Below are 11,650 nucleotides of genomic sequence, written 5' to 3' on the forward strand. Positions count from 1 at the left end.
AGCCCTTCCTTCCCTCGGGGGAACTGGGCACCTCCGGCTTAGACATTAACGGGGAAATAGACGTGATGTGCACCCACGCGCTCTCGCCTGCCGGTCGGGCACCGGCCGCCCCGCCCCCCCGGGTCGGGTCTGCGGGAAGCGCCGTTCGGGCTGGGCTGGACTCGCGGCCCGTCGGCGTGGGTGGAGGCGGCGGCGTCACGGGGCCGCGGGGCTGTCGCCGCGCGGTCCCTGCGCCGCCCTCGTCGTGGGGCTGCGGCCTTTCGGCCCAGCCGCTCCGCTGCTCCCGCCCCGGGGTCGGGCCCGCGCGGAGGCCCGCGGTTTGCCTTCCAGCCCCTCGCGCTGCCCGCTCCTTCTGCCCTCCCGGGGCAGGCGGGGAGGTCGCTGCGACGCCGCCGCCCCCGCGACCGCTGTTGGACTGAACCCCTCTGTTCCCTGGCGTTTCAGGAAAGCGCCTTTCGGTGCCGGCAGCTCTGCTTTTATTGCTGGACGCGCGCCCTTTCCCCTCCTCCCCGGGGTTCTGCTCAGACGAGGGGTCCTGGGGGAGGGGCTGAGGGCGCTGTCACCCCAGCACCGGCTCCTCGTCGCCTCTGTGACCGTGGTCGCCTCTCTGGCTGGCGGAGCTCGGCTGCTGCGTGACTCGCTGGAGCCAGAGCGCGTATCGGGGGACCTTGATGAGCAGGAGCGGCCCGGGGCCCTCGGGGGGCGCAGCGCTCAAGAGGCCGGTGAGGAACCAGGCGCCGCGGTGCTCCCGGGCCACCGCGCCGCCCGCCGCCCACCGCGCCGACCCGGCCGCCGCGCCCCGCTCGCAGACCGTCCGCGTGGTCACCGTGGCGTTGAGGGCCCGGCCGCACTCCCCGGGGTCCACGTGCTTGACCAGCAGCCGCGCGGGCTCCAGCTCGGGGCCACGGAGGGTCCAGCCGCCCAGCACGCCCGGCCGCGGGATGAGGACGCGCTCGGCGAAGTCGGCCTCGGCAGTGCAGACGGGCCGCCCGGCGTCGGGGCAGCGCACGGGCTGCGCCAGCTCCAACAGGGCCACGTCATTGTCCCCCGTGTCCTCCTCGAATCTCGTGTGCACGTGGACGCCCTTCACCTCCACCGCCGGCGGGGCCTCGCGCGCCCGGCAGCGGGAACCTAGAAGGAGGCGGGGGGGGGGGGGGGGGGTCAAGGTGACAACGTGCGCCCCGCCGCCCGGCTCCTGCACGCAGGGGACAGGGGCTACCCCACAGAGGGGACTCTCCCACACTCTCCTCTAGGAAACCCAGTGAGGTGTTCGGGGGGGGGGGGCGGGGGCGCGGGCGCAGAGCGCAGTGCGGGTTGCTGAACCGGTCAAAAGACAAGGAAGAAATTAGGAGGAACCTCTCCAAGCCAATCAGAGCTTGGCTTTTCGGATGTCATTTTCTAGGCCGACGTTCTGTTGACTGAAAAGTGTCTGGGGCTGGAGCGTATATTTGCGGGTCCTGGGAATCGCTGTGGAGCAGCTCACAGCACAGCCCAGGCCCCGGGGTGGACAGGGATCCGAGCTGCCCCACGTCAGTATCAGTGCCTCGCAGTGACAGTTTCACCAGCTGTGATTTCCTCCTTAGACTAAACATTCCGCATTTGTCTGCCTGCTGTGCCCAGAGTTCCACTAGGTGTCCCCGTTGCTTTATGACTTTGTGAGGAAGATAAGCTCAGTCTGTATTGCATTAGAAGCAAAAATTCTAGATTAAAATTTTTGTTTCTACATAGGATAGTTTTTACTTCCAATGTGATCTTATAAAAATGAATGACAGGGCTTCCCTGGTGGCGCAGTGGTTAAGAATCTGCCTGCCAATGCAAAGGGACACGGGTTCGAGCCCTGGCCTGGGAAGATCCCACATGCCGTGGAGCAACTAAGCCTGTGCGCCACAACTACAGAGCCTGCGCTCTAGAGCCCGTGAGCCACAACTACTGAGCCCACGTGCCACAACTACTGAAGCCTGCGCACCTAGAGCCCGTGCTCCGCAACAAGAGAGGCCACCGCAATGAGAAGCCCGCGCACCACAATGAAGAGTAGCCCTGGCTCACCGCAACTCGAGAAAGCCTGCGTGCAGCAACGAAGAACCAATGCAGCCAAAACTTAAAAGATAAATAAATAAATAAATCTATTTTAAAAAGAATGATAAAATACTTACTTGTTTTCACACTAATGTTTCTGTACAAGAGTGAACATTTTGCTGTTGTCAGTACAAAATTGTCCTGTATTAGAACACCTCCACAGAAGTCTTCTCCTTCAGAATTTGTTAGTTTTACCTTTAAAAACCAAACAGACAATAAAGAGTTGGTGCCAGTTTTCAGGATTCGGGTCAGTATAGTGTCGTGGTTAGGAAGATGGGCGCACACCCCTCCAGCGAGCCCAGCCCAGCCCACCCACTGCTGAGGCCGCCTCAGCGCACGGAGTGGAGGGGCGAGAAGGGGTGAGTGATGGACACTTGGAAGATGGACGCTCAGGAGGACAGGCAGCAAAGGTACGGTCCCGCTGGGGACAGATCCCCACCTCCACCCCGCCTCTCACTTGATGTCCCCTCCCTCGGTCCTTTCGGGTCCGGTGGTCACTGAGCTCTGTCCGTTGTCTGGCCGGGCCTCCACCCAGCAGCCGAACGCTTCTGCCCCGCTCCACCTGCTTGCGAGCAGCAGGGCGAAGTAGACGCGTTCCGCACATGCGCACACGTGCGCACACGCGCACGCACGTGGGGCTGAGGCAGCCCCTTCACCAAAGGGCCCTGTACAGCTCTCTGTCGACCATGGTGGTCGCTGTGGTTACTGGGCACTTGAGATTGACTGGTCCAAGCCAGGATGTGCTCCAAGAGTAAAAGGCTGTACACCCCAGAGGGCAAAGGCTTAGTTGAAAGAGAAAATGTGAGTGTCTCTCATTGTTTACTATTCATTACATGTTGAGATGATATTTAGATGTATTGAGGTAAGTAAAACACACTATCAAAATTAATTGCACCTGCTTTTACTTTTATGCACGTGGCTACTAGAAAATTTAAGTTACGTCTGTGGCCGATATTGTGTTTCTATCGACAGGGCTGTTCTAAAGGACAGACGAGACAGAAGGGGATGATCTGCATTAAGGGCCTGGGTTGCAAGGAAAATGCAAAACATAGGTAAATCCAAACCCATGTTGGCGGTATGATTAAAAATAATACTTATTTTGTGGAGTTACTAAAAAAGCAAGAAAAGGATAAAATATTGGTCAAAATAGCAGATGAGCCTAGTGGGAGGTGCTTGAAATAATTTGGGAGAAGAGTAAACATTATAACTTCAGGTATTGCTAAGTTAGATATGAAAGTTTCAGTGTCAAGGGTGGTCACTGGATGAAGAGAAAGAATATTTAGCTTCCAAACCAGGCAAGGGAGAAACAGGAAAATAACAGAAATGGTGCCGAAGAAGAGACGTTTCCTGAACATGGCAGCGGAGCTGGACTCCGCCAGCTGGATGTGAGCAGGGCCCAGGCCTTGCTCTGGCTCTGGACCCACCGTGTCCACCCGAGCGCCGCCAGGATGCCTATCTTCCGAGAGCAGCGACATTGGAAACGGTTTTTGGACTCTAAGAAAGGCCTTGGATGGCTGTAAATAAAACTATGTTTTTATTTGGTGCAAATAATGAAGACACTGAAGCTGTGAGTTCAGAATGAGAAAGTGCTTTGAAGTGTGATGTTGAGATTGTAAGTAGTTCACCTAAATCAAAGAAGGTGGAGATGACAAATAGGATGAAATTTGTAACAAAAGATTAAAACACATTTATAAAATGTTTCTGTTACCTGCCACGGGAAAGTCGGAGGGTCCTGCTCGCATCCCTGTGACGCCAGGAGGCCGTCAGAGATGAGGGCTCCGCACGCACACCTGTCTTCATTGTGGCCACATGAAAAGAAAAGTCAGTGCCTCCCAGGGCAGACGTCGGGTTTATCTGTGGCGCTGACCCTTCAGCCTATTCCTGGATGCCCGCTAGGTTGAGATAATTCACAGAGCAGGTGAGATTAAACGACCTGCTCTCAGGGACTGAGAAGGCCCCGGGCAAGCCCAGCAGGGGACTGGGAACCCCCGGCCCAGCCACAGTGGAGGAGAACCCCACGCCCAGCCACGGAGGAGGAGGACCCCCCCGCCCAGCCATGGAGGAGGAGGACCCCATGCCCAGCCACAGAGGAGGAGGACCCCGTGCCCAGCCATGGGGGAGGAGGACCCCCCACCCAGCCACGGAGGAGGCGGACCCCACGCCCAGCCATGGAGGAGGAGGACCCCCGTGCCCAGCCACGGAGGAGGAGGACCCCCCGCCCAGCCACGGAGGAGGAGGACCCCCCGCCCAGCCACGGAGGAGGAGGACCCCCCCCAGCCACGGGGGAGGAGGTGGCCTGTCAGAGGTCCCTGCAGGAGGAAGCCCAGCGGAGGGGACTCACCGTGGGGGATGCAGGATTTGTGGTCCTGGCCCAGCTTATGCCCCTTCGCACAGCTGCACGTGTAAGACCCCGGCCCCGGGTGGCAGAAGTGCTGACACCCATCCGTCCTCAAAGGGTGACATTCATTTTTAGCTGAAAAGGGAAGAAAGGAAAACCAGACATGTTACCCTGGACACTCTGAAATCTCCTTGCGCACTGGGACTCTGGCTTTTCCTTCCAAACGTCGCCAGGCAAGCATTTCGACTCCCGCGTCAGGAAGGGGCGAGGAGCAGTCAGGGCTCCGTCCTCAGAGCAACAGCTCGGTTGCGGGGGGCAGGTCTGCAAGTCCCTCGCAAGGATCCTCGTTTCCCGGCCGTGGGCTCACTTCCCGACGCAGCAGCCGCTCCCTTTAAGGGGCTTCTTCCAGGTGGGCATTGGGATGAAGCTGGAAGCCCTGCTTTGGCGCGAGTTGCACTTGGGGCGTCCACACAGCACTGGGCGGGGCGCTCAGGAGGCAGCTGGAGTCCGGGGATCCAGGCTGGACGTAACGTTCGTCCCGGAAACGGGCTCCGCGTTGGCCCTCGGGAGCATTACGCGAGTTTACTGCCGCACGAACGACCACTGACAGGAATTGGCGCCGCCCACCCCCCACGGATAGTCTCACGATGTTGAAGGGACATCAGCTGATGAGGCTGCAGGCCGGGTCACGCACCCACGACCCAGAGAGCCGGGTGCGGTCCCCTCATAGGCTGACCACCCCAGACCCATCACCCCCAGCGGGGTCAGCCGGGCCCCGGGAGAAAGGAGAGTAGATCGCGAATGGTCTGGACGCGGCGGGGGGCTGGGAGGAAGAGGAGGGGACCCCACGGGGGAAACAGGGGCCGTTCACAAGGTGTGATTCCCAGCGGAAAGCCGGGTTACCACGGGCCTCCTCCTGCTCATCCCCGGGGCGGGGCTCGGTGTGGCGGAGGCCGGGGGCGGGGGTCCGGGGGCGGGGGCGGAGGCCGGGGCGGGGGCGGGGCAGGAGGCCGGGGGCGGGGCGGAGGCCGGGCGTGGGGGGGGGGCGGTGCTCACCGAAGGCGCAGTCCCGGCCGTCGTAGCCCGGGGCGCAGGTGCAGGTGTAGCCGCGGATGGTGTCCTGGCAGGACCCGTTGTTGAGGCAGGGCCGGGAGACGCACGGGGAGCCGCCTGCCGATAGGGACGTGAGGACACCCTGCGGGTAACACCCTCCGACGTCCCTCCAGGACCCCCTTTCCTTGCTGGGCGGCCACGTGACCAGCGCCGGCGCCTCCTCGAGCTCTCCTGTCACTGTGGTCCCCGCAGGGACGCCCAGCATTCCCCAAGCCTCGCCTTCCTCAACCGGGTCTGACCCTTCAGCACGAGGCCCAAGGGAGCCCGGGAGGCCGCTCCAGCTTCCCCCTGATCCCGGCGGGACCTCGGGGCCTTTCCCACCCTCGTCCTCGGGCAGTGCCAGGCCCTTCCTTTGGGTCAGGGGTTCCAGGAGCCCAAGGCTCGAAATCTGGAATCCACTGGCCTCAAATTAGCAGCCCTCGTGAGCCAACTGCCTCCCCTGACCTTAAAGGGAGGAGAAGAGGAAAGAATCCTGGAGTAGGTGGAGGAGACACTTACCCAGATACGTCTTCCAAAATTCATCCTGTACAAGAGAAACATAAAAGTGTTACAAATGGGACATCTGTGTTCCATGTTTTCTCCTGTGGTCGGGCTTGAAAATAAGAAAATGTTGATTTTATTCACTTCATAGGAAAATACTGGTTGAAACAAAGAATGTAAAATTCTTTACATCTACTTAATATCATCTTTAATACACCCATGTCCCATGTCCCATTCAGTATTTATTTACGGTGACCCATTTGAGGAAGGGAAAACAGTCTAAGACGTGGCACAAACACCACGGCCTCGCGAGGCCCTTTCCCCTCCCGGGCCTGTCTCCATGGCCCCACTCTGCAGAGTGCCTGGGGCAGATGTAGAAAATTCACATCACTTTTTCTGTTTTTATAAGCCAATTCAACAAGGATTAAAAATGTGGGGGGAATGTTAACTTGGGGTGGCGGTATCTAAAATTAGGAGAATTACTCAGACTTAAGGCCTGGAGGGTAAACATATAAGTAATTGCATCTCCCCAAATCATACTCGGACTTCTAACAACTCAAGCACAACTTTACCAGGAAGTTTTAATTTCTCTTAGTTTGATTAAAGATCATTTTCTTATACATGGGCATTTAAGAAATTATGATTTTAAAATACTTTAAAAATATATTAGAGAAACGGGTCAACATTTTGTTCAGAATCACCTTTAAATATTGCTGCTTTAATATGTAGAACTGGGAAGTCTTTATTACGTATTTTACTATTCTGAAATATTTACACACAAATATTCAGGCCCTCTGTTTACTGATTGATAAGCTTATGAGTAACTGAGAATGGCAAGTTCTCAGTTGTATTATTCAGAGTGTATGTGTTGTCGCTTGTAATCCAAGTTATAGATTATGACAGATGTTCTTACCACGTAGGCATCCTAGGGAGGATCTTTGCGTTGCTGACACATTGAAACAATTACATCTTTATTAAAAATACTAAATTCCGTCAGAGTCCTGTCAAGCTGAGTGACCTCTGTGAGGAGTCCGGCTACTCAATATGCTAATTTGCTTAATCTGAAGAGTTTAGGTGGTGGGACTGAGCTGCCATCCCGGGTGCCCCACTAACTGGCTGGGGAAAGTGATTTCACTTCTGTGTCTCTGTTTCCTCATCTGTACAATTAGGATTAGATCAACCTCCCAGGTAAGTAAATAGGTTAATTAATTTAGTTCAGCCTCTTTGAGAAAATATGTCCTCTAAGGCAGCGGAATAATCAGAAAGCGTGTGAGTCTGTGGCAGGGGGGATACATACAGTGGATGCGTCATTTTCAAATACTTCTCGTGCTTCCTCATAGACACAGATTTCTTCGTAACATTCCTTTTCTAAATTTCCCTCAAAGAGCTCTTCCAAAAGGTAGGAGCTGGCTCGTTTCCGTCTCACCAGAATTTCATTTGCTTTTGAGGTGGGAAGAAACACTGCAGAACAAGACAGGCGTGTAGGCGCCTCAGCGTGGGCGGGCAACCCAAGAACTCCCACCCGCATCCTGAGGGCCAGGCTCTGCGGTGCTGGGAGGAGCAGACCCAACGGTTGACCCTCAGACCCGGGAAGAAGTTTACCTCCTGCTCACCACGACGTTGGGCCCCGGGCCCCTTACGTGCAGCCAGGTGAGTAGGAGTGAGCTTAGAACAGGAGGGTGGGAGCCCGCGAGGAAGGGGTGGAGACCGGGTTTGAGAGGCTGCCCCCTGGGCAGTCCTCTGCCAGGACAAGAGCCCCCGATTTCTAGCTGGGCACACGGCTGCGCGGACAGACTCCCCTAGTGCTAAGGGTGGCCGCATGGCTGAGCGCTGGCCACCAAGATGCAAACAGAAGGGCTAGGCAGCAGGTTCCTGGGAACCTTCTTGAAAAAGACAACTGGCGTGGCCCCTGGCCGTTTCTTTGTCCCTCTCTCCATCCTGCTACCTGGGACACAGATGTGATGGCTGGAGCTCTAAGCGTCATTCTGGAATATGAGGATGAGGATCACAGCGGGGAGGACTGAGTAGAGCCACCTCATAAGGACACCAGTCATTGGATTTAGGGTCCACCCTAACTGAGGATGATCTCCTCTTAATTAACACACCTGCAAAGACCCCATTTGCAACTAAGGTCACATTCTGAGGTTCTGGGTAAACATGAAGTTTGGGGGACACTGCATAGACGGTGTCCACAGATTTCTCCACTGTGAGGAAGATGTTTTGGGATAGGAATGTCCTGTCCCCCAACAGTCTTTAGCCGAGTGTTTTCAGCGTCAATGAAGTACTTTTTCCTGCATCAGTTATTACCATTTTAATTGCAGAAGAGTGACTTTACACCCCTCTTTCCTTCTGCACTTACTAATCGGCATTCTGCTGTAAAGGAGAATCTTTTCCCTGAATGCTTTGTGTTGACTCATTTATTGAATGGATTTTAAAATTCCAATGAATATTTTTTCCATTTCAGAAGTTCTGTTCGATTCTTTTTCACATCTGTTTGGGCATTTTAATGTCTCCTGTTTTCTTGCCGTATCTCTATCACATCTGCTGTGTTCTGTGTCTGGGTATCAAGGTTTTTGTGAGTCTGATTCTACTCTTTTTCCTGCAAGTTTCTGGTTGTCTTCTTTCCTTGTGTGTTTGGGTTTTTCTTTTACCATGAGACGCCCCAGGTTGAGAAGGGAGCCCGAGGCAACGAGGACCCATGTCTCCCCCCGACGTGACCCTGGATCGTTGGGGTGTCACTGCAGTCACCAGCAGTCGCCGCAGACCCCTGGGCCGACTGCAGTGACTGCTTCTCCGGAGAGGTTTCTCTTTCTCCACCCAGCACCAGCATCCCGCCGCGGAGCTTGTCTCTTTCCCCCACGTGGTGCCAAGCATGGTCTGAGCTGGGGTGGGGCCTCCTCCTGGGTCCCCTCGCGCCGTGTAGGCTCTGCGCCTGGGGCTGCGGGGAGCCGAGGGTGGTGGGTGCTCCACTGCCTCGTTCACTCTTTTGCTCCCGTTGGTCTTTCCCCTCGTGCCAGGCAGAGGCATGTAGCAAACATGGGATAAAATACTTACTCTGCTTTCAGCGTTACTGGGAGGGTTTTTCTGGGTATCTCTTCTGTGGCCCCTCCAGGACAGCGTTTCACGAGTCCTCGTTTATTTACGCTGCTTCGGCCGTTTACCTCGTACACGATCGTGCACAGTTGTACGCGGCTGTGAGCTGTGTGCTGCCGGGGGCGGGGGGGGGGTGTCTCTTACTGAGACCTCATTCCGAGCTTTGGGTTTTATTCTAAAGTTTCCACTGACTGTAAGAGGAGCCTTGCCCGAGGTGGGCAGCGCAGCCGAGAGAAGCGGTTGCAGGCCCTGTGGTCACGAGTGTCCCCGGACATTTAGGACATCGGAGAAAAGAGGTTATGATCATTTTAATAATATACTTATTTAACCCAATAGATCCAAAATACTTCTGTTTCAACACACAACAATTGTTAAAAAACTATTAATTTGAGTTTGCATTCTAATTTCTGTGCTAAACCTCTGCAGTCTGGTGTGTTTTGAGCTCCTGGCGACCTGACCTTGGCCGCCGGTTGGGTGCGGGGGCGCGTTGGCCGCGTGGGCGGCAGGGCTCCAGGGCCCCCCATCGGTCGCTGGTTTGGGTCTGAATGTGAAGGAAGGTTGAGGACGGGGAGAGGCCCGCGGGCGGGGGGCATGAGGGGCTGGGGTGCCCTCCCGGCTCCCCCAGAAGCCGTGCCCTACCCAGTCCTGAGCCCCGGACCCGGCGGCCGGCTCCACCTGGGCCCCCGGGGCCCCCGAGGGACACGGTCGCTTCCAACATACTCGTCACGAGCGGCGAAGAGACCGGGAGCTGGGCTCAGATCATGCTGGTCCCGCCGGGGGCCCTCGCCTCCCAGAAAAAGCCCCCGACCCACCCACCCGCAAGCCTGAGTCAGGAAGGATGCCCAAGGTGGCGCCTACCTGCGGGCTGGGCGCCGCGCGGCGCGAGGAGGGCGAGGAGGGCGAGGAGGGCGAGCGGCGGCCCGCGGCCGGCCATGCTCAGCCCGCGGCCAGAGCGCCGCCCGGCTCGGCTCGGAGCGGGTGCGGACGGGAAAGCAGCCCCGCAGAGGAAGGCCGCCCGCGGAGGCCAGCGGGCAATCCAGTGGCCTAGAGGCTTCAGTCCTGTCTTTTTCCGTTTAAGGCGAAGAGAGGGCAAGACGGAGAAATGAAAGGCCGAGGCCGACAGGGACGGAGCTGGGGCGGCTCCTCGGGAGGAGGTCGGAGGTCGGAGGTCGGAGGTCGGAGGTCGGGGGTCGGGAGCCGAGGCGTCCCGCGGGAACCGGGCCTGCGCCGCGGGGGCGGGGAGACACAGTGGCACATTTCGCCGACACGGAAAGCCGAGCTGATAAGGCGGCACAGCGCGGTGGGGGGTAACCCGAACAGAGCGGGGCAGCGACCCCCTGCCCGGGGTGGGGGCGGGGGTTAAGGCAGACCCTCGAGGGCGGGCGCCCTCCAGGCCGGGCCAGCGGGGCTCCTGTGAAGGGCTGGGGAGCCCAGCACCTCCCGGGGAGACCAGCTCTCCTGGGGCACCAAGTGCCAGGGGAAGCGGGCCTGGGGGGCGCTCGGGAAGAGCCTCGCGCAGCGCCACGAGGGGGTAGATACTCTGACCTCCGTCTGAGGGGACAGCAAACTCATCCCCCCGCACCGAGCGGGTCAGCACGGGGCCCCCCGGGGGCGCTCTGCCTCTGTCCCTCTCGGTCTCTGACTCTGGCTCTGGCTCTGTGTGTCTGTCTCTCTGTCTCTCTCCCTCCCTCCGCCGGCAGCCCGCACACCGGGCTTCCCTCCTGTTAAGGGGCCCCTGACGAGCACCCGCACGGTGCCCTCTCTGCCCGCATCCTCTTGGTTTCCTTCGAAGGCTCGTGTAGTGTGTTTTTCCCAGCTGTTTCGTTCTTTCTGACGTGGGCACCTCGGCGACCAGGGCTGAACCCCGTTCTTGTCAGGAGCCCTGCTTCCCGTCCGCATCGTCAGTGAGGACACACCCCCACTCGGTGATGCGCCCCGGGCTCTCCTGATGCAGAGCTACCCCGTCCTGTTTGTACTTCAAGTCCGATGCTCGGGATGACTTTCCCCAGGGCTCTGGTACCTCCATCAGGGTCTCATGGTGGCTGTGAGGATCATTCTAGAACGGAAACATCACCCTCCAGCCCCAAGGGCCGGGGGCTGCACCTGCAGCGGGCGGAGGCCTCCAGGGACCCTGTGTCTGCAGGTCTCCGGCTCTCTAAGCCCGCCCCCTCCCCCTGTCACCCGGCCGCCATACAGCCGCTCTGCCCTCCCCGCTCCAAACGCGGCTCTGTCCCAGGCATGTCTTCACCCTGCCCCTCAGGGACCGCGGGTGCCGATGAGCGGTCCCTCACTCTCGGGAGGGACAGTCAGACCCTGACTGCCACCGCCCCCCGTGGTTCCTCACGGTCGGCTTCCTGCTCACGTCTGTCCCCGGAGGAGACTTTCTAGGGGACATGCAGTGGAGCGGGACCGACTGTGCCCACAGGGCACAGGCCTGGTTCAGGTCCACCTGGAGACGAGCTTTGAGGCCCATGGTCCCAGGGCCCACGGAACCAGCATTGTGCGAACCAGACAAGAGGCCTCCCTACCACGCTGCCCGAATTCCCTCTG

At 58.2% G+C, this 11,650-nt stretch overlaps 1 protein-coding gene across 1 annotated transcript; it reads right to left on the reverse strand.

The window, feature by feature from the left end:
- Positions 1-232: 232 nt before the first annotated feature.
- Positions 233-10,286, reverse strand: PROZ (protein Z, vitamin K dependent plasma glycoprotein). The gene is made up of 8 exons (XM_012534391.3): positions 9,959-10,286; positions 7,305-7,468; positions 6,026-6,050; positions 5,471-5,584; positions 4,418-4,549; positions 3,785-3,870; positions 2,154-2,271; positions 233-1,131 (listed from the first exon to the last, which is right to left on the reverse strand). Exons 1-8 carry the CDS (start codon positions 10,032-10,034, stop codon positions 560-562), a joined length of 1,287 nt encoding a protein of 428 aa, XP_012389845.1. The 5' UTR covers positions 10,035-10,286; the 3' UTR covers positions 233-559.
- Positions 10,287-11,650: the final 1,364 nt, after the last annotated feature.

Source organism: Orcinus orca, chromosome 18 (assembly GCF_937001465.1).
Source record: "Orcinus orca chromosome 18, mOrcOrc1.1, whole genome shotgun sequence".
Lineage (NCBI taxonomy): Eukaryota > Metazoa > Chordata > Mammalia > Artiodactyla > Delphinidae > Orcinus > Orcinus orca.